General features: G+C 44.5%; 1 protein-coding gene across 1 annotated transcript in view; it reads left to right on the forward strand.

The window, feature by feature from the left end:
• KISS1R (KISS1 receptor) overlaps window positions 1–21,808 on the forward strand; it is a 79,182-nt gene extending 57,374 nt beyond the window's left edge. Inside the window, exons 4-5 of the mRNA XM_069964462.1 lie at window positions 19,904–20,142; window positions 21,452–21,808. Coding sequence (XP_069820563.1) covers window positions 19,904–20,142; window positions 21,452–21,808 — 596 coding nt within the window. The remainder of the gene's footprint in view (window positions 1–19,903; window positions 20,143–21,451) is intronic.
• The last annotated feature ends 514 nt before the right edge of the window (window positions 21,809–22,322 follow it).

Below are 22,322 nucleotides of genomic sequence, written 5' to 3' on the forward strand. Positions count from 1 at the left end.
TGTTTAAACTCCTCAGCAAGGTTTACCTAGTGCTACACATCCTGCCTGCTGTCTGTCAGCGGCACTGCCGCTCACCTACCCAGGACCCGCTCCTGCTGTGTGCTATCTTCCTACAGATCTGTTAGTGGAACAGCCGCTTACCAGCTCCAGCTCTGCTGAACCACACTCTGCTCACCTGGCGGACATCATCCAGCGCTGCTGCAACAAAACGTGAGTCTGCATATACTTACTGTGACTGTTATCTGCTGTGTACACCCCTACCAGCCATAGGCTTCCACAAAGTATCCACACAAAGTGTAACAGGATACTCAGGCCTACAAGATGGAGGCCGCTGGGTTTGGGGATTTGGAAGCCAGTATTAAGAGACTTCATCAAATCACATCTTCTATACATACTGAAGTGCAGTCGCTAAAGACTAAAATAATTGCTCTGGAGACACAAGCAAATGAAAATGCGCATGAACTAAACATAGCAATCCAGGATTTGCACGCTCGGACCACCTCTGTTGAGGCGCAGATGCCAGCTCACCCTGCTGCAGTACTGGGTCCTCCGAAATTGCCACCGTTCAAGTTTGGTGGAGATCGTGACAAGTTCCGTGGCTTTGTAAATCAGTGTCAGCTATACTTTGATGCACACGCCAGCCAATTTCCGAATGATCGCGCCAAAGTACTCTGTATCATCATGCTTTTGACACACAAGGCGCTAGCATGGGCGAATCCGCTAATTGAGACCGGTGATCCCTGTTTGAACAGTCTGACTCAGTTCCTTGCTGGCATGAGACTAATGTTTGATGATCCAAATCGTCGCATCACCGCAGAGACCAACTTATTGGCACTCCGACAGGGCCGACGTTCCGTCACGGAATACGCCATGGAATTTAAGAGATGGGCCATTGATACAGCTTGGAATTCTGAGGCACAACTCCCTCTGTTTAGAAAGGGATTATCTAGCGCCATCAAGGATGAGCTGGTCCGTAGTGAGGCTCCCTCAGAATTTGGAGATTTTGTGCATCATTGCATTCGGATAGATATCCGCTTATCTGAACGGAGACAAGAGAAGTGGGCAGCACTGAATCGAAGGGACAGTCCATCAGCTTCCCCATCTGCATATCCCAGGGAACCTTCCAATAGATCCCCACAGGAGATCGAGCCGATGCAATTAGATGCAGTACAGAGATCAGAGAGTAATGCTCGCAGAGAGCGCAGGCTGCGGGAAGGTTTATGTCTTTATTGTGGAGAGTCTGGCCACTTTCTTATAAATTGCCCTAATCGGCCTCGCAGAACAGCTGCAGCCGTGGCCGAAGGTGACCTGTCTGACTCTGAATCAGAGCTCTCAGAAGCATCACAGCAGTTGAATGCAGTAATTCAGACCCTGTCTTCTGTGGCCCCACACCTTGAAAAGAAGAAGAAAGACACCCACTGCTTCCTGCCTATTCAGATTTGGACCAGCACTTGCTGGGTCCCCACCTCAGCTATGGTGGATTCCGGAGCCAGTGGCAACTTCATGGATCTTGCCTTTGCTAAAGAACATGGTATCGCTACACAACTAAAAGCTTCACCTGTGCTTATGGAGACCGTGGATGGTTCCCCCCTGACCTCGGGGCCGATAGATCGGGAAACTAAACTCGTGAAGGTCTCCATGCCACCCGACCATCAAGAGACACTCTCTTTCATGCTCATCTCCTCTCTTCATTTTCCAATCATCTTAGGCCTCCCATGGTTGAGGAAGCAGAACCCAGTTATCAATTGGGAAACTAGGGAGATACGCTTCCCAGCAAGTAAAACCTCAGCCATTTGCCTAGCCAAATCCGGTCCTGAAAGTATCTCTACTAATTTTCCATCAGTCTATCATGACTTCTTGGATGTATGCGACAAGCAAAATGCGGATAAGCTTCCTCCACACCGGCCATATGACTGTCCGATTGAGCTTTTGCCCGGTGCAGCGATACCCTTTGGTCACATCTATCCCCTAGCCGGACCAGAGTTAAAGGCCCTCAAGGAGTACATTGAGGAGAACCTGGCGAAGGGATTTATCCGTCCTTCTTCATCCCTAGCGGGCGCTCCGATTTTCTTTGTAAAGAAGAAAGATGGGTCTCTTAGACCATGCATTGATTATCGGGAGCTGAATAAAGTTACAGTCCGAAATCGCTATCCACTTCCTCTTATTCCTGAACTTCTGGAAAGAGTTCGCCATGCCAAAATTTTCTCCAAATTAGATCTCCGTGGAGCTTACAATTTGGTGCGGATTAGACCTGGAGACGAGTGGAAGACTGCCTTTCGGTGTCGCTATGGACATTTTGAGTACCTCGTGATGCCATTTGGGCTTTGCAATGCCCCAGCTACTTTCCAGCACCTGGCTAATGACATCTTCCGGGATCTCTTGGATCAGTTCATGGTGGTCTACCTAGATGATATACTTATCTTCTCCAATTCCCTGCAAGAGCATCAGGAACATGTGAGAACTGTTCTGGACCGTCTTCGAGTAAACCATCTTTACATCAAACTCGAAAAATGTGAGTTCCACAAGACTGAGATCCAGTTTCTGGGCTATGTCATCTCGCCACAAGGGTTGCATATGGATACAAGCAAGATCCAAGCAATTATTGATTGGCCAGTCCCAAAAAACATCCGGGAGGTACAACGTTTTATAGGCTTTGCCAACTTTTACCGGCGCTTCATCAAGCACTTTTCAGAGATCGTCAGTCCTATCACCCAACTTACCAAGAAGGGGACAGTATTTCATTGGACACCTCAGGCCCAGGAGGCTTTCACCCGTCTTAAATCAAAATTCACAACTGCCCCAGTATTAATACATCCTGATCCAGAGTTGGCATTCATAATTGAGGTGGACGCCTCAGATTGTGCCGTGGGGGCTGTCTTATCCCAGAGAACAGGAGAAAAAGGTCTGTTGCACCCCTGCGCATTCTTCTCTCGAAACTTATCATCTGCTGAGAGGAACTATGATGTTGGAAACAAGGAACTATTGGCGATCATCTCTGCGTTCAAGGAATGGAGGCATCACTTGCAGGGAGCTTCTCAGCAAATTGTTGTACTCACTGATCACAGTAATTTAGAATTTGTTCGATCGGCAAGATGTCTTTCTCCCCGACAAGTTCGCTGGAGCCTATTCCTAAACCAATTCAATTTCATCATCTCCTACCGACCAGGTTCACGTAACAGCAAAGCTGATGCTCTTTCCCGGATGTTCTCTACTGAATTAGATTCTACACCATCATCTAAGACCATAATACCAGATGCTAATGTGGTAGGAGTGATACAGAATCAAGACCTAATCAATATCTTTAAGGAAGCCTATGCCAATGACCCTCTTTTGTCACGGCCAGCTGATGACGTGCACTTAACTTTCAAAAATGGAGTGTGGTTCCATGGCCAATGCCTTTACGTGCCTAAGACTGCTAGATTAAGAGTGCTGAAACTGATGCATGACTCAAAGGTGGCAGGTCATAAAGGGGTACAGAAGACTCAGGAGTTTGTTTCGCGATTCTTCTGGTGGCCTGCCTATCAGGTGGATGTTAAGAGTTATGTCCGCTCCTGTGATGTCTGTGCCAGGTGTAAGACACCCAGGTCTGCTCCGACTGGACTACTACAACCATTGCCGGTGCCTTCTCGTCCGTGGGGCTCCATCTCTATGGACTTCATTGTCGAATTGCCCACCTCTAAAGGAATGAACACCATTCTAGTAGTGGTTGACCGATTAACCAAGGCTGCTCATTTCATACCCTGTTCTGGACTACCATCTGCGAAGGACACCGTGGAGTTAATTATTCAAAATGTCTTTCGGCTACACGGGGTCCCCGATGAGGTCATTTCAGACCGAGGAGCCCAATTTATGGCAAGATTCTGGCAAGGATTTTGCTCGGCATTGGACATCAAGGTCTGCTTGTCATCTGCTTATCATCCACAGTCAAATGGCCAGACTGAACGGACTAATCAGACCTTAGAACAGTACCTGCGTTGTTTCATCAGTCATTTGCAGGATGATTGGCTGGATCTTTTCCCTCTGGCGGAGTTCTCTTACAACAACTCCCAGAGTGCCTCCACAAAGATGTCACCCTTCTATGCCAATCTGGGGTTCCATCCCAAGATTCTGCCGAGACTCCCAGTTGATGTCGCCATGCCAGCAGTTGCAGAACGTGTGGCAACTCTTCAGCGAAACTTGGATGTGCTGAAGGAAACTTCAGCCCAGGAGAGATATAAAAGATCAGCTGATCAGTATCGTAGACCAGCACCCAGTTTCAAAGTAGGAGATTCTGTCTGGCTCTCCACTAAAAATTTAAAACTGAGAGTACCCTCTCCAAAGCTCGGACAGAAATTTGTGGGTCCATTCAAAATAAGTGCCATTATAAATGCAGTGGCTGTTCGGCTAAAGCTCCCCAAGACCATGAAGGTCCATCCAGTATTCCATGTCTCTCTACTGAAGGCTGCTGTCCCTAATCCGTTCCCGGGTCGCTCTGCCCAACCACCCGATCCGGTTTTGATTGATGGTGAGGAACAATTTGTGGTGGAAGAAATTCTCGACTCTAGGATCCATAGGAACCGGCTACAATATTTAGTCAAGTGGGAAGGGTATCCAACCGAAGAAAATTCTTGGGAACCTGTGAACAATATTAATGCTCCCCGTTTGGTGTCAGAGTTCCACCAAAGACAGCCCGGAAAGCCTGGCCAGAGGGTGTCCGGAGGCCGCTCCTGAGGTGGGGGTAGTGTTAGGATCCAGTCCTGGTTTTATGTTTTGCTGTGATTTTGGGCATGTCTGCCTCTTTGCAAGATGGCCACCGCAGCTTCAGTGGCCATCTTACCTGCTCTCTGAGGCTATAATAATGTGTGCACCTGTGCCCCTCCCTGCCTGAGTATCAGTTAGAACTTAGCTTCTGTCTGCCTCTAGCTTACAGACTCTCCTGTTTGTATATTGCTGCGGTCCTCTTATTCCAGAGTCCTGCTACTAGACCTCCTGATTATTACTACTGCTGCACATGGGATCACTCTGCTGTTTAAACTCCTCAGCAAGGTTTACCTAGTGCTACACATCCTGCCTGCTGTCTGTCAGCGGCGCTGCCCCTCACCTACCCAGGACCCGCTCCTGCTGTGTGCTATCTTCCTACAGATCTGTTAGTGGAACAGCCGCTTACCAACTCCAGCTCTGCTGAACCACACTCTGCTCACCTGGCGGACATCATCCAGCGCTGCTGCAACAAAACGTGAGTCTGCATATACTTACTGTGACTGTTATCTGCTGTGTACACCCCTACCAGCCATAGGCTTCCACAAAGTATCCACACAAAGTGTACACCAAGTCGCTCTTAAAGGGCTCCAAGTCGCTCTTAAAGGGACCCAAGTCGCTCTTAAAGGGCTTCAAGTCCAAGTAGCTCTTAAGGGATCAAAGTAGCTCTTAAAAGGACGGTACCCAGGGTTAAAGTTTCTCTTAAAAGGAAGTTACTGTTAAAGGGGCGCTCTTTTCAAGCATTATGTATTTCCCTGGAAATGCAAATCTAGTTTGCTTTTGTCATTAATGGCTATAACTTTTTGCATTTTCATTTTGAATTGTTAATATATTTCTACATATTTTGAGGCTTCTGTGTGATCCATTGACCTCTTTCCATGTGGGAGTGCTATGCCCCAAATGTATTGGTTTGAGTGTTGTACATTGTTTTGGTCCCTCAGTGATGCATTGATTTTAATTGTTTTCAAATTAGATTAGGGTCTTGCTTTGTTTATTTATTGTCTAATAAAGAATATATTTAATTTTTTTTTTTCATCAATAGTGGTGTGCCTAGTATTTTATCACATACACTGTTTTCTTTTTCTTTATTATGGTGTTATATTGGTATATCAGGCTATGAGCACCTGTCATTTGGATGTGCAGCTCCCCTAATTAGTTTCTTGTCACAGAGACATGTCAGAAGCTTTGATCTGTCTACATCTGAGTGTTCAGAACGATACTGATCGTGAAAACGAGTGAGAAGCACTGGGCTCCGTAGAGTCACATTTGAAGCCCAACTCATCATGTGACACAGAGCCTTGAGTAAACAGCGCCTAGCGCCGTCTCCTCCTCGCTCATTCTCACAATCAGTACGGGTCTGAACACCCAGATCAAAACTTCTAACATGTATCTATATCCACCAGAAAGATAGCCCAGATACTGAGCATCTCTTGAGAGCGCATTGGTTTCATTATTACTAGAGATGGGCAAGTACTGTCTGTAAATGAGATTGCAGGTGAACCCCCTAGAATTGGAGCCTGGCACACCTCGGTGGTGAACCCCTAAATTACATAGTTTGACTGAGATTGCAGTTTACGGCATTGGGATGAATGCCAGGGTGACTTTTTAAGACTGAGATTGCAGTTTACGGCATGGCGGTAAACCCCACAGTGGCTTGGTTAGACTGAGATAGCAGCTAAACCACCCAAAAATTTAGTCTGACATAGCATGGCAGTGACAACAGAGTAACCAAGTTAGATGAGGTAGTAGGTGAACCACCCAAAACTTTAGCCTGACACAGCATGGCGGTGACATCAGAATAACCAAGTTAGATGAGGTAGCAGGTGAACCATCCAAAAATTTAGCCAGACACAGCATAGCGGTGAAAACAGATTGGCCAAGTTCGACTGAGTAAGCAGGTAAACCACCCAAGAATTTTGCCTGACACAGCAAAGCGGTGACAACAGAGTGACCAAGTTAGATGAGGTAGCAGGTGAACCACCCAAAAACTTAGGCAGACACAGCATGGCGGTGACAACAGATTGACCAAATTCGACTGAGGTAGCAGGTGAACCACCCAAGAATTTTGCCTGACACAGCTTGACGGTGACAACAGAGTGACCAAGTTAGATGAGGTAGCAGGTGAACCACCCAAAAATTTAGCCTGACACAGCATGGCAGTGACAACAGAGTGACCAATTCAGATGGGGTAGGAGGTGAAGCACCCAAAAATTCAGCCTGACACAGCATGGCGGTGAAAAAATAGTGATCAAGTTAGATAAGGTATGCAAAACAAGAGTCCGTGGAGCCTCAGTTACGAGTCTCAAAACACGGGATAGCCAGATATCTCTAGCCTGTTGCCAACAGGGTGCCTCCATGATGGGGAGAGCACCACACCACCCTGATTAATAACCCCTTAAGTCCCACTCGGTTGCGAGTATTGGAACATAGACAGGGAAACAGTGATTACTGTGTTTTGTTGGTTTATTTGTCATTGCCCCAACTAGCCAGAATCCTACCCCACACTGACGAGGGGCAAATACCCCAAAACGGCTGTCTGTGGGTGGAGGCCTGCCTTTGCAAGCCCTTGTCATGATCGCAATACTCGCACCTTGAGTTAGACATTGACAAAAGGGGCCACCCTGTTGTTTCCCTGTCTATGTTCCAATACTCGCAACCGAGTGGGATTTAAGGGGTTATTTATCAGGGTGGTGTGGTGCTCTCCCCATCATGGAGGCACCCCGTTGGCAACAGGCTAGAGATATCTGGCTATCCCATGTTTTGAGACTCGTAACTGATGCTCCACGGACTCTTGTTTTGCATATTTAAATTACTGGGGGCATTAGTGGAGACTCTTGATTGAGTACTTCATTGGAATTTTTTTCGCTGTTCTCCTTGAGTTCAGTGATTACTGTGTTTTGTAAGTTAGATAAGGTAGCAGGTGAACCACCCAAAAATTCAACCTGACACAGCATGGCGGTGACAACAGAGTGACCAAGTTAGATGAGGTAGCAGATAAACCATCCAAAAATTTATGGTGGTTTTACACAGAGCGATAATTCGCCCAATCGCACAATTAACGATATTGAATGAACAATTTTTTCTAACGATCGGCGTTTAGACGGAACGATACATCGTACGGAATATTCGTTTTGCGATCGCTTAAGCCTATCTCACATATAGGGGAAATGCGAACGATCAACGACGATTTGAGAACTTGTTGAAAGATCAAAATGAACAATTTTTCGCTCGTCGCTTGATCGTTCACTGCGTTTACACGTACGATTATCGTTCCAATGCGACCGTTATCGTGCAAATTCGAACGATACATTGTTCCGTGTAAAACCACCATTAGCCAGACACAGCATGGCGGTGATAATAGATTGACCAAGTTCGACTGAGGTAGCAGGTGAACCAACCAAAAATTTAGCCAGACACAGCATAGCGTTGACAACAAATTGACCAAGTTTGACTGAGGTAGAGCAGTCATCAATGAGATTCCAGTTAAAAGGCTATAGTTGACCCTCCTAAAAAATTGTTTTTGAGTGTCTTTAGTTGACCCTCCTAAAAAATTGATTGGTCACTCTGTTGTCACTGCCTGGTGTGGCACAGGTTGCACACCACAGTCCGTAGGTCATCCTTACTTTCTTCAGACTTACTGCCCTGACAACAACATCACTGTCTGACAACCGTGTCTCATCACCATCCAACACCTCTTCACACACTACTTGCAAGTCCCCACTCTCATCACCCACAGACTGTGAAAGTTTGATATTTTGGGCATCGGGACAGAGCAACTGCTCAGGTTGCTTCTGAGCAATGGTTTGTGACTCTCTGAGAAGGTTCCTGGGAGTATACCAGATCTGAATCCCTAATTTCCATGGAGGGGCCAGGCTGGAGGTTGAACTGGAGGAGCCACATTTCCACTCCCTTGGCTAACATAGGTGGACTGCGTGGAAGACTGGAGTTAATGTAACTGAGAAGACACACTGATTCACTGAACTGGAGTGAAAGTAACTGGGAGGACACACACACACTCCAGTGCAGTGAATCAAACAGATAGCAAAAACTTTTTTACTAGACTGTGTTTGGTGTGCCGCAGAGCACACACACTTGTTGACTAGACTGGAGTGAATGAAACTGAGAGGACACACTGATTCACTGGGCTGGAGTGAATGTAACTGAGAGGACACTCTCATTCACTGGTATGGAGTAAATGTAACTGAGAGGACACACACATTCACTCCAGTGCAGTAAATCAAACAGATAGCAAAAGCATATTCACTAGACTTTTGAGAATAGTGCGGAAGAGCACGCACCAGTATTAGTATTTGGCGAGCCTAAAATGTACCGCTAAAATGCTTTGATAACTAACAGACAGCACTCATCAGTATTAGGCAAGCCAAGAATATACCACTAAGGTGGGTTTTTTTTAACCCCTTAAGGACCAGGCCTGAAATGGCCTTAAGGACCGGAGCAAATTTTATGAATATGACCTGTCACTTTATTCATTAATAACTTCGGGATGCTTTTACCTATCCAGCTCATTCTGAGATTGTTTTCTCGTGACATATTGTACTTCACATTTCTTGTAAATTGGAGTCGATACTTATAACGAATCTTTATGAAAAAAAACAAAATAACGTGAAAAATTGTGAAAAAATTTATTTTTCCAATTTTAAAACTTTTCTACTTATACAGAAAATGGTTTTATACAATAAATGGCATTTATTAAACTACATTTCTTTAACTATATTTAATAAACTATATTTTTTTAGACAATAGAAAGCGTAAAACATTAGCAGCACATTTCCAAATTTTCAGTAAAATTTCAAAATCAGATATTTTTAGGGACCTGTTCAGGTTTAAAGTGTATTTGAGGGGACTGTATGTTAGAAAGCCCCACAAAGCACCCCATTTCAGAAACTGCACCCCCTAAACTCTACAAAAGCACATCCAAAAAGTTTTTTAACCCTTTAGGGGAGTCACAGAAATAAAAGCTAAGTGTGTAAGAAATGTGAAAATTTTTATTTTCTGTGCAGAGATTTTATTGTAATCCAATATTTTTCATAATTATAAACCTATTACCAGAGAAATGCACCCCAATATTTATTGCCCCATTTCTGCACTTTATAGAAATACCCTAATGCATTGTTTGACGGAACCACAAGCCTTAGATATAAAGGAGCGCCTAGTGAATTTCAATGGCTCCGTTATATTTGGTCATTTCTGACTGTAACACTTCAGGTTGGCAGAGGCTCTGGGGTGCCAAAACATAAAAAACACCCCTAAAGAGACACCATTTAGAAAACTACACCCCTCAAGGAATGTAACAAGGGGTGAGGTGAGCATCTGGACCCTACAGGTGCTTTCCGAACAATATGGCGTGAAAAAAGACAAAAGTATTTTTTACACTAAAACGTTGTTCTAGCTTTCAATTTTTTTATTTTCACAAAGGGATAAAAGGAAAAAAAAACACAAAACATGTAGCGCAGTTTCTCCCGATTACGGAAATACCCAAAATGTGGACATAAAGTGCCAAGCGGGCGCAGGTCCAAAGGGAAGGAGCGCCAATTGGCTTTTGGAAGCTGGATTTCACTGGAATGGATTTCAAGGGCCATGTCGCATTTACAGAGCCCTCGTGCTGCCAAAACTACACCCCTTAAGGAATCTAACAAGGGGTGCAGTAAGCATATGGACCCCACTGGTGACGGGCACAAATGTGGAAAAATGTGATGTGAAAGTGAAAATTTTCATTTTTTCACTTTCACGGTACAAATGTGCCCGTCATCAAGGGGTCCATATCCTCATTGCACCCCTTGTTAGATTCCTTGAGGGGTGTAGTTTCCAGAATGGGGTCACTTGTGGGGGTTTTCCACTGTCTTGGTAGCACGATGGCTCTGTAAATGCGACATGGCCTTCATCATCCATTCAAGCCAAATCCAACCTCCAAAATCCAAATGGCTCCTTCCCTTCGGAGATTTGCCCTGCACCCACATGGCGCTTTATGTCCACTTGTGGGGTATTTACGGACTCAGGGGGAATTGCTCTACACATTTTGTGTTTTTTTTTCTTTTAACCCCTTGTGAAAATGATAAATTCAAGGCTAGACCAACATTATAGTGTAAAAAATGTAATATTTCATTTTCACGCCACATTGTTCCACATTTGTGCCCGTCACCAGTGGGGTCCATATGCTCACTACACCCCTTGTTACATTCCTTGAGGGGTGTAGTTTCCATAATGGGGTCACTTGTGGGGGGTTTCAACTGTCTTGGCAACACAGGGGCCTTTTAAATGCAACATGGCCCCTCGAAATCCAATCCAGCCTCAAAAAACCAAATGGCGCTCCTTCCCTTTGGAGGCTTACCCTGCACCCGAATGGCGCTTTATGTCCACATGTTGGGTATTTCTGTACTCAGGGGAAATTGATCTACACATTTTGTGTTTTTATTATCTTTTAGCCCCTTGTGAAAATGAAAAAATCAAGACAAGATTAATGATTTAGAGTAAAAATTTAAAACAAATTACACTAAATGTTGGTCTAGCCTTGATTTTTTTCCATTTCCACAAGGGGTTAAAAAAGAAAATAAATGCAAAGCGTGTATGGTAATTTCCCCTGTGTACGAAAATACCCCACATGTGGACATAATGTGCCATATGGGCACAGGGCAAGCCACCAAAGGGACAGAGCGCCATTTAGAGGCTGGAAGGGAGGATGGAGGCCATGTAGCAATTACAAAGCTCCTGTGTTGCCAGGACAGTAGAAACCCCCCACAAGTGACCCCATTCTGGAAATTACACCCCATAAGGAATCTAACAAGGGGTGCAGTGAGCATATGGACCCCACTGGTAACAGGCACATATGTAGAACATGTGCCGTGAAAATAAAAAATACCATTTTTTTCATTTTCACGTCCCAAATGTGGCTATCACCAGGGGGCCATATCCCCGCTGCCCCCCTTGTTAGATTCCTTATGGGGTGTAGTTTCCAGAATGGGGTCACTTGTGGGGGGTTTCTACTGTCCTGGCAGCACAGAGGCTTTGTAATTGCATCATGGCATCCTCTAATGGGAATGACGGCCATACCTATTTAGCTGGGGAAAAGGGACAATTCTAATTTATTTGGGGGTATTAGGCCAATTATTAGTTTATAAGGTTGAAAATGACAGGTGTCCATCAAATTCAACCTGTGTTGATCAAGAGGAAGGCAAAAAATCCTCCTAAGGCAGACAACAGTAGCCTCATCACAGGGGAAAAATTCCTTCCCGACTCCATAATGGCAATCAGAATAATCCCCGGATCAACGTGACCCCTGAAATAGGAATAAGGGACAGAATTTAGACAATGTAGAACTCTGATGACGTGTGGTACGCCTTGAAGCGTCTCGGACAGCCCCGGCCGCCATTATTTTCCGGGTCATCGGGTCACCGATGGCCCGGAAAGGTTCCGATCGCCACTATTGGCTGATCTGAACTGATCAGCCAATAGCAGCGATCGTCGGCATGGGGGGGGGGGGGGGGTTAACAACCCCCCATGTCGACAGGGAGAGATGGCCTGCAGTGTATTTCTGCAGGCCATCTCTCCCGATCGCATGCGGCCAGTCTGCGGCGCCCTCTTAAAGGATTCACGTACCGGTACGTCATGGGTCCTTAAGTGACAGTGATCCATGACGTACCGGTATGTCATGGGTCCTTAAGAGGTTAAATAGCCCTACATGTCCCAGCAAGCCAAGATGCTGCAGCAAAAAGGAGTACTGAGAGGACTTTTGGTGTAATCTATGGAGTCTGTGTGTACCAGGTGCTATATGTTTTAGAGCACTCGTTACACTGCACAGCAAGTAGTGTCGGACTGGGGCATCTGGGGCCCACCAGAGGAAATGGTTCTGGGGGCCCACTAATGAAGAACCAGTGAGAAACAACATGTCAGTCTGTATTTGTGCAGGTTCTAAATCTGGGGGCCCTCGGAGGATCCTCTGGTCCTCTGGTGGGCCAGTCCGACACTGACAGCAAGGATAGGTGTAGCTGCCTTACAGGTCCCAGCAAGCCAAGATGCTGCAGCAAAAAGGAGTACTGAGAGGACTTTTGGTGTAGTGGTCCATGGAGTCTGTGTGTACCAGGTACCAGGTGCTGTATGTTTTAGAGCACCCGTCAAAATGGACACTGCACAGCCAGGAAAGGTGTAGCTGCACTACAGATCTCAGCAAGCCAAGGAACAGCAGCAGCAAAAATGAATACTGAGAGGACTTTGGGCAATTTCTTTTGGGTCTTTGTGGACCACCTGCTGTCCCCTTTCTGGCACCTGTCGCTCTGCACAGCGTGCAGCCAGATTGGTGGTAGCTGCACTACAAGCCCCAGCCAGCAGCCAAGAGGAGGCCAAAAAAATGTAGAAGGACTGTTGGGTCCTTTGTGGATGATTCCTGCCTAATGGTGCGTTTATACAAAGAGATTTATCTGACAGATTTTGGAAGCCAAAGCCAGGAATGGATTTGACAAGAGGAGGAATTTCAGTCTTTCCTTTATGACCTGTTCCCTGTTTATAGTCTGTTCCTGGCTTTGGCTTCCAAAATCTGTCAAATAAATCTGTGTAAAAGCACCATAACAGACACTATTTTCCCCACCCTAACACTCTCTATGACAGACAGCAGCTCTCTCCCTAAGCTCATCCAGCCTGCGTCTGAAGCAAGCATTGCGGGACCTGATTCTTATTTGCCCAGGTCATCTAATCTGGCCAGCCAATCACTGCTATCGACGTGCAGGAGTTCACATGTGATGGTAGGAGGTCCCATAGCCTCCCCTGCATGTTGATTGGCTAAGAAAAAGCCGCCAAACATGCAGGAAGATGAAGATGCCATTTCCTCAAGTATCGCCAGATGCTCGCCCGAGTACTGAGCACCTTCAAGTACCCTAATACTCAAACGAGTACCAAGCTCGGACGAGCATGTTTGCTCATCTCTAGTTATTACCAATTTCTTAGTCATGCGTCTGTTTTTGGTAAAAAGTATTGTATTGGTGGATTACCTACATCAGTGCTGCAGTATAACCGGAGAGTATTACGCAAGCCTCCTTAACCCCTTAAGGGCAGAGTGCCCCAAAGGACCGCGCCAATTTTCAGTTTTGCTTTTTGTTTTTTCCTCACCTACTAAGAGCTATACCTCTTTTATTTTTCCATCTACAGGGCCATGTAAAGTCTTGTTTTTTTCAGGAACCGGTATACTTTGTAATGGCGCCCAAAATATTATTTATTGGGGGAAAAAAATACAATTCCGCAAATTTTGTTTTTGGGGGGTGTTAGATATTTACGTAATGCATTTTACGGCAAAACCCACATTATATCTTTATTCTATAGGTCAGTCTGAATACAGCAATATGCTTGTATAGCTTTTTATTGTTTTACAGGTTTTTTTTTTAACAGTAAAACTTATTTTTTGCATATAGGTATGATTACAATTGCCCTATTGTGACTCCTATAACGATTTTATTTTTTCACCTACAGGGCTGTATAGGTTGTCATATTTTGCGCCATTATCTCTAGCTTTTATTAGTACCATATTTGTGTAGATCGGACATACTGATCACTTTTTATAATTTTTTTTAAAAATTAATAAAATGTAATGAAATGTAAAAAAAATCATCAATCCCTGCATTTTTTTTTTACTGCTTTTTGATTACACCGTTTACCGTGCTGGAATAATAGTTTTATTTTAATAGATCAGACAATTACGCAGGAGGAGGGCCCATATAATGTTTTTTTTTAAATTCTTTATTTTTTACTAGTAACCCTTTTTACATTATATTACTAACACTGATCAATACTATACCATAGCATAGCATTGATCAGTGTTATCTGTGATTAATGCATAGAGCCTTCCTGTGGCAAACTCTATGCATGGATCCTCCATCTGACTACCGGGAGGAAGGTAAGGGACCTCTGACAGTCAGTTACAATGATCGGAATCCCGCATTACACTGAGGGGGTCCCGATCTGATAGTGACAGGAGCGAAGCTCCGGTCACTGACACTTAAATGCCCATCATTAGCATTAGGAGTATAGTGAAGGGTGTAGTTGTGCTGATTGGGTTGCGTGTTGAGAGGTACAAAGAATGAGAGGAGCAGAGAGGAGGATGTTGTGAGAGTCCCAACTTAAGTAGTACTTTATTTGGTCAGGATGTTGGAGGATGAGGTAGAAGAATACTTAAAGCGTAACTATAAAATATTTTGACCTTTCAGTTTTAGTTAGCTTAGGGCATGATAACAATTTTTGCAATATACATTAATAACCTAAAATGAACCGTTTTTTAAATACATAAGGCTGATTATCCCCTTTCAGCTCTGTCTGGCTCTGAGTTATTTCTGCATTCCTGCTGGACACGCCCCCTCCCTGCAGATCCGTACTTAGAGTACAGACTCTGACAGCAGCATCAGATAACAGCCCTGACAGAAACATAAAGAAAGCCTCCTCCCCCCTCCCCTCACAGAGATCAGCAGAGCTGAGGGTGTTGTGTGTGAGGAGCAGCGCAGGGGAGGAGATGGATGGAGGGACAAGTACCCAGTGCTTCAACAAGGAGGGACATGCCAGCCATGACTCCAATGTACTGCATGAGGGAGAGTGGGTGAGTCACTGAGGGGAGGACTACAAGTCCCAGCACAACACAGCTGTAGTCCTTCCATAGTACATATAACACTCACTATCAGATGTCTGCAGCAGGTGCGCCCACCTACAAGGCTGATATTATCCTACAGTGTAATGAGAGCAGATGACTGTATCTAATCCCATTGTGTGTGATACCATCGGCTGGTGCAGGGCAGTTTCTAGGCCATTTTGGCAACAGGGCGACTCTGAAGAAAAATCGCCCCCCCCCCCCCCCCCCCCCCCCCCACACACACACACACACACACACACCTCCTCTGGAGCAGGCGCAGGTCCCACTGAATTTACTAATGCTGGGTTCACGCTATGTTTTTGCACTTGTGTGCATTTATTTTGATTCGTTTTTCCACTGACTTCCATTATAAAAAAAAAAAACGCATCTGCTTTTTTAACGTACACAAAAACGTGGTAGACTGAATTTTTGTGTACGTTAAAAAAAGGATGTGTTCTGAGATGATTGACAGGAAAAGAGGCTTCTAAGTGACCTCTTTTCCTGTCAGTCATCCTGCAGAGTTCGCGGACAGGCAGAGAGCCGTGACTAGTTCCTGGCTCTCTGCTTGTTTCATGTGCCAAAATAATAGACTTCATTTCAGCAGCTAAACATTCTACAGAAGACAGAGAACACATGGTAAGGGAGCGTTCTGGCATCTTCCGGGCATCGCTAGTAGCGCTACCGGGACTAAGTGATTGGTTTGCTTTATCTTTTACAAGTCTATGGCACTATACATTCTTCCAGCAGAATGAAAATCCGCCTCAAGAATGGAGTGCCATAGACTGTAATAGAAATCAGTATCGCAGCAGATTTCACTGTGATACTCCCAGCATGAAATCTACCTCACATGTGGTATGTGTGGATGTACCATAATAAACCTATGGTAAGTTTAAACCAGAACTGGATGTTCTAGCTGTATCTTTTTTTTTCCAGGCTGCATTATTCAACAGCTGCACTATCTGGGTCTGGTTGTGGAACTTACTGTAAGGGTGGATTCACAGTGGATTTCACGCTGTGAGTTTGCAGCGAAATCCGCTGCGAATCCTCGTAGTGTGATTTTCAATGGGGTTACATATCCGCAGCAGAATTTACATCCTGCTGCACGTATGTAACCCAACCCCTTTAACCCCCCCCCCACCACCCAGCATATATTACCTGCTCAGTGCCGCTGCTGCATGTGAGGCTCCCGTCAGTCCTGCTCAGCCAATCAGTGACTGCAGCGCGGCTGTGCACTGATTGGCTGAGCTGGACCGACTGAGGTAATGTATGCTGCGGGCAGCAGGGGGTTAAAGGGGGCTGGGTTACATACTTGCAGGGGAAAGTAAGTTCTGCTGCTGGTATGTAACCCTATTGAAAATCACACTACCAAACTCGCAGCTTGAAATCCGCTTCGAATCTGGTACGTGTGAAGCTACCCTAAGTTCTCTCATCTCTAGTATATATACAGACAGATCAATAGATATGTACTTAGGGTACAAACACACACAGCAGATACGCAGCCGATACGCAGCAGATTTGATACTGGGTTCAGTTATTTAGATCGTATCTGCTGCGTATCGCAGCAGTAAATACACAGCGTATAAGCCGTGTGTGTTTGTACCCTTACATACATTTATATATATATATATATATATATATATATATATATATATATATATATATACACACACAAACATACATACATACATATACATACACACACTAGTATACTACACAGTATGGACATCACACAACACAAATAGCACAGTATACGTAACATAGGACATCACACATACATAGAGCATTAGCAGCACACTATACATACCATAAGATATCACACTTTGCACATTGAACTCTTCACACACATAGTGCAGTAACTTTTTGTAGCTGGGTGCAGTCTAGAAAGGGTTAAACCATCAGGCAGAGGTCCTATGCTAATTACCCTCCCCCTCCTCCTCCTCCCCACTGAAGCTGCAGAGGCTCCTGAGCTAAGGTGGAAAGGATGAGAAAGATGAGAAAGTATAGACTGTGGGGTATGAAGCTGCCCATCACCCTCCACCCTACAATTACATACACCCCAACACTGTACTGCTGATCCCCCACAGTTACCCCCCCCCCTCCCCCTGCAGACAGCAGCAGCACTTACATAGACTCTTTCTTCAGCCTTGTGCAGGCCGGGTTGGGGGAGGAGACGCCTCACACAGGAGCTGCGGCCTGTGCTGGATGCTCTGCAGAGCCGCAGGGGGGAACGTGGGGAAGACCCTGCTGCCTCCTCTATCCTCTTCAGTTAACTCCCAGGCCACAAAGGAGCCCCCAGGAGCCAGGTGCTGTGTGTGGGGGCGCATCAGACATCAGAGCCTGCTACCCTGTGCAGAACGTCACTGATGCTGCGTGTGGTGAGGTAGGAAGGGCGCCCCCTAGCTGTCAGTGGCCCGGCCTGCACTGTGCTAGAAACGGCCCTGGGCTGGTGCTTTGTATCTAATCTTACATTGTGATACTGTATGTTGGGGCTGTATCTAATCCCACTGTGTGTGATACATCTGCTAAGGTGCTGCTCAGTGAATGGAGGGACACAGCCAGGGAGATGAGGGATAGGCCACCCCCACTTTCTCTCAGCCAGAAGAAAAATTAATTTATTCTTCTGAGCCAAACAACTGGGGATATCTCAGCGAGCGTACATGCTATCAACACAGTTTAGGGCTCTTTTTAAAGGGTAACACATGGGCTTTTTATATGAGGAGTTTCATTTTTTGGCTACTGAAATTATAGTTACGCTTTAAGAAGAAGAAGAGTGTACTTGTGCCCGTGTTTTCACCTTTGAGTCTTCGCACCACCTTATGCCCCACAGTGTCGGTTGACCCGTCCTCCTAGGGTGACACAAGCCCCAGACCCTGTTAACTGGGATGAGCAGCTCCCTGCTAACAACCACTTTGCTCTTTCCAAATCAGTTCCTAGCTGTCCTAGCTGATAGGACAGAAGAAAAGACTCCTATAGGTTCACGGATCCATGTGACACACAAACAAGCAATAACCCTTTCCATACTTCAGCCATGTGGCATCTGAATACATACATCTACAATAGCGACATCTAGTGCCGAAACTATCACTACTTCATCACCACTTACTTGCAATAAGTACAGGCTTTTGGTGTAACCAATAGCAACACCCGTGGTGGGACACCTCAATATAAAGTGAGCTCAGCTTCTGAGCTCACTCCATAGTGCCGCCAGACCCACTGGCAAACCGGTACGTCATGGGTCTTAAACCCTTTGAGGACCAAGCCCAAAATTACTCAGTGGACCGTGCTAAGTTCCATTTTTGCGATTTTGTTTTTTTCTACTCCCCTTCTAAGAGCTCTAGTACTTTCACTTTTCTATCTACAGGGCGATGTAAGGGCTTGTTTTTTTTTTTCAGGAATAGGTGTACTTTGTAATGGCGCCTTTTATTCTACCGTAACATTTATGATGGAACCCCAAAATATTATTTATGAAAATATAAATTGGTGAAATTTGAAAAAATAATGCAATATGGTAACTTTTGGGGGGTTCCGGTGTCTATGTAATGTACCTACGGGGCCTTATGAGGTATTATTTTTTGTGCCATGATCTCTAGTTCTTATTATTACCATATTTGTGTAGCTCGGGAATCCTGGCACTTTTTTCCCTCTTTTCTCCCTCTTTCCCTCCGTTTGCCGTACGTGATAACGATGGTTATATTTTAATAGATCAGACAATTACGCACGGTAGGGTATATAATATGTTTATTTATTTAATTACTTCTATATATTTTATTTATATAATGGGATAGGGGGTGATTTTAATCTTTATTGGGGGCTTTGAGGTATTTTTAAAAACATTTTTCTTTTTTTGTTACACATTTTAAGTGTCCCTGGTGGACTTTTACATACACTGATCATTGCTATGCCATAGGGTGCAGCCTGTCATTAACCGTGAGGGCCCGGCTACTGTCTGCAGCTGGCCCCCACCTGCTATGGAGCTCTCTTCATAGGTCCTTAGAGACCCATGACGTACAGTTACGTCCATGGTCCTCTGGTGACAGACATCCATGACATAACTGTATGTCCAGGGTTGTCTAGGGGTTAAGGGGTTAACCAGCTGAAGGAGGCAATTAAGAGAATCCTTTTGTTGCAGGACAATGCACCTTAGCACACCTCCAAAGTTGTGGCTGCCAAATTGAATACCCTGGGTTTCCAATTGGTCTATCAATCCCCCTATTCACCTGATCTGGCTCCTTCTGACTACTATCTGTTTTCTAACTTGAAGAAGCACCCGAAGTTTTGTCATTTTGATGACCTTACTGGTGTCAAACATGCTGATGAGAGCTGGTTTGGCCACCTATCACATGAACAGAGTAGAAAGGCAAGTGCATCAGCCTGAGCGGGAAATATGTTGAATAAATGTGTACTTTCTAAACTCTGACTTGATTTGTTCTATGCAAAGCCAGGAACTTCTTAGCACCCCCTCATACCATAGCCTAACTGTCATACAGTTGTGTATTAGTTTTTGTTATGTCTTACCTGTTTAAGTATTTTTTTTTTAATCCACAGGATCATTTATTGTGTCTATCCCAGTGCCCATTTACAATAAACTAATTGAAGGCTATTGGTTTGGGCCACAGATGTACTGCATTGAATCTTTTCCATCGGTTTCTCATGAAAAGGCTTTCATCCTTTACAACTTCCTAGTGGTGTACCTGCTCCCACTGCTCACCATTTGTATCTGTTACTCTGCCATGGTCTATCAGATGGGACGGCCCTCTGTGGAGCCAGCTGATAATAGCTACCAGGTAAAATGATGAGAATCTTGTGAGACATTGCAAAATGTAAACTACCGTATACTGTGGGTATTAACTCCAATTATGTAAATTTAGAGAATATCATAAGCAAATGGCTTGAAGTGATTGTCACCCCATTACTTTATGTGCACACCATCTACAAGCTGTATCTTTTTTTCTGATCTAAAATTGCTTTATTTCATTGGTGGACAGTTTCACCTAGTCAGGGCTTCACGGCATTGGGCCCTCTCCCTACTGGAGAGGTGGGGCCCAACTGCTGTGATGCCCACCTAAGGGGACACTATCCACTGATGAAATAAGGTGAGAGTAAGGGTGACGACAGTATCACTTTAAAGTGCCATTACACCTTCAGCCATATATTAATTTGTATGGGTGAAACATTAAAGATTGCTGACAGCTATCCCTCTCCTAGCTCCTCCCTCATATCAATGAACATTTGGCTTGGGCAAACATTCTTGTGTTGTGAATGAGGCGGTTGTCTGGCAGCAGCTTATCTCCTGGAAAACAAAAAAATGTGTCAGACAGTTGAAATCCAACATACGCGACCGTTCTTTCCCCCAATATTATCTGTTAGGGGAGAGTTCAGAGACCCCAGTGTGTATTAGAGAATTGGACACTTAGAGGGCCCAGATGACTTTCACCAAAGTGTGTGGGGCAGGTAATTCTTTTTCCTGGCATCTATTAAAGAGGCAAACTACATGCCACCACAGCCTGCACTCCACTATTCTTAATGGGTTCTTTAAACACCTTTACCAGCACTGAACTTGGAAGCATTTGGCAGTGCCATAGAGAATGAATGAAGCGAATCATACAGTGGCTGCACAAGCATAATAAGCATTTCATTAATTGCAGGGATTATTGCATCCTCCTTCTTGGGATCAGTGGGGGTCTGTTGTATGTCAATGTATAGGGGGATAGCAAGATGAGATGGGAGTACCTCTTTAAGGCATATCCCACTGCTGGACTCAAGTGTCATTACCAAGAAGATGGTCAGGGCTAATTTCTGCTGCTCGTGTCACTGACTCTAATAGGGCACTGCTAGTTAGGGCCTTATAAGAAGGCCCAATGCTCGCTGTAAACAAGCAATGATCTTATAGCTCACACTCATTTAAAGAGCCTTGAGCTTGGGGCATGGAGAGCATACAAACAATTACTGCTTAGTTCATGCGACTCTTTGCTTCCATCACTTGTCAGCTTAATGTTGCTGTAATCATTTTGTTGGGTAGATAGTTTGTTTAAAGCTCACTGATAAATTAAATTGTTTTAGTGTTTCCATTCCTGATCTTTCTTTTTGTTCCAGATACAACTTCTGGCTGAGCGCTCTGAGGTTATACGCACTAAAATTTCACGTATGGTGGCGGTCATCGTCTTGCTTTTCACCGTCTGCTGGGGCCCAATCCAGCTCTATATCCTGTTTCAAGCCTTTAGTCCCACCTTCAAACGTGATTATTACACATATAAAGTAAAGATATGGGCCCACTGCATGTCCTACACAAATTCATCTATAAATCCAATCGTCTATGCCTTTATGGGTGCCAATTTCCGTAAAGCTTTTAACAAGGTCTTTCCTTTCCTCTTCAAACAACGAGTGGGCAGTACTGGGGTGGCTAATGCTAATGCCAATACTGAAATGCATTTTGTCTCCTCTGGAACTTAGGAGACTGAACAAAGACGTCAAAGACATCATATACACCATTGTATTGCATATACCAAAAGAAGTGGCCATATTACATTCTTAGAAACTTTTCCAGCAGATATGACAGGTTACTGAAATGAGTATGAGATTTTTAGGGCACTTCAATAAAAAATAATTTTGGGGGGGAATAAGTAATAGGGCTCACAATCATTTTTTTTCTATTAAAACAGCTTTCAAAGCTGCAATAATGCTGAACAGAAATACTTAAACACAAGCAATGCTTTTCAAACAGGACTCAATTGCTATCACTGAATTGCCTTTTTGTTTACGAAGACCATAGCTGATACTCTACTTTGATATTGTAGTGTTATGATATTTGGATTTGTTTTTAGTTTATGTTGTTAATATCCTATATACATCTCAGGTAATGTCCATGTAAAGTAAAAGTATTGGCTGTTTTTTTTTTATGTGCTTATATGTTTTTGCATTTATATTATAAAGACACATAGGATAAAATGTGTTACTTAATAAAAGA

The sequence above is a fragment of the Dendropsophus ebraccatus genome, chromosome 3 (assembly GCF_027789765.1).
Source record: "Dendropsophus ebraccatus isolate aDenEbr1 chromosome 3, aDenEbr1.pat, whole genome shotgun sequence".
Classification (NCBI taxonomy): Eukaryota; Metazoa; Chordata; class Amphibia; order Anura; family Hylidae; genus Dendropsophus; species Dendropsophus ebraccatus.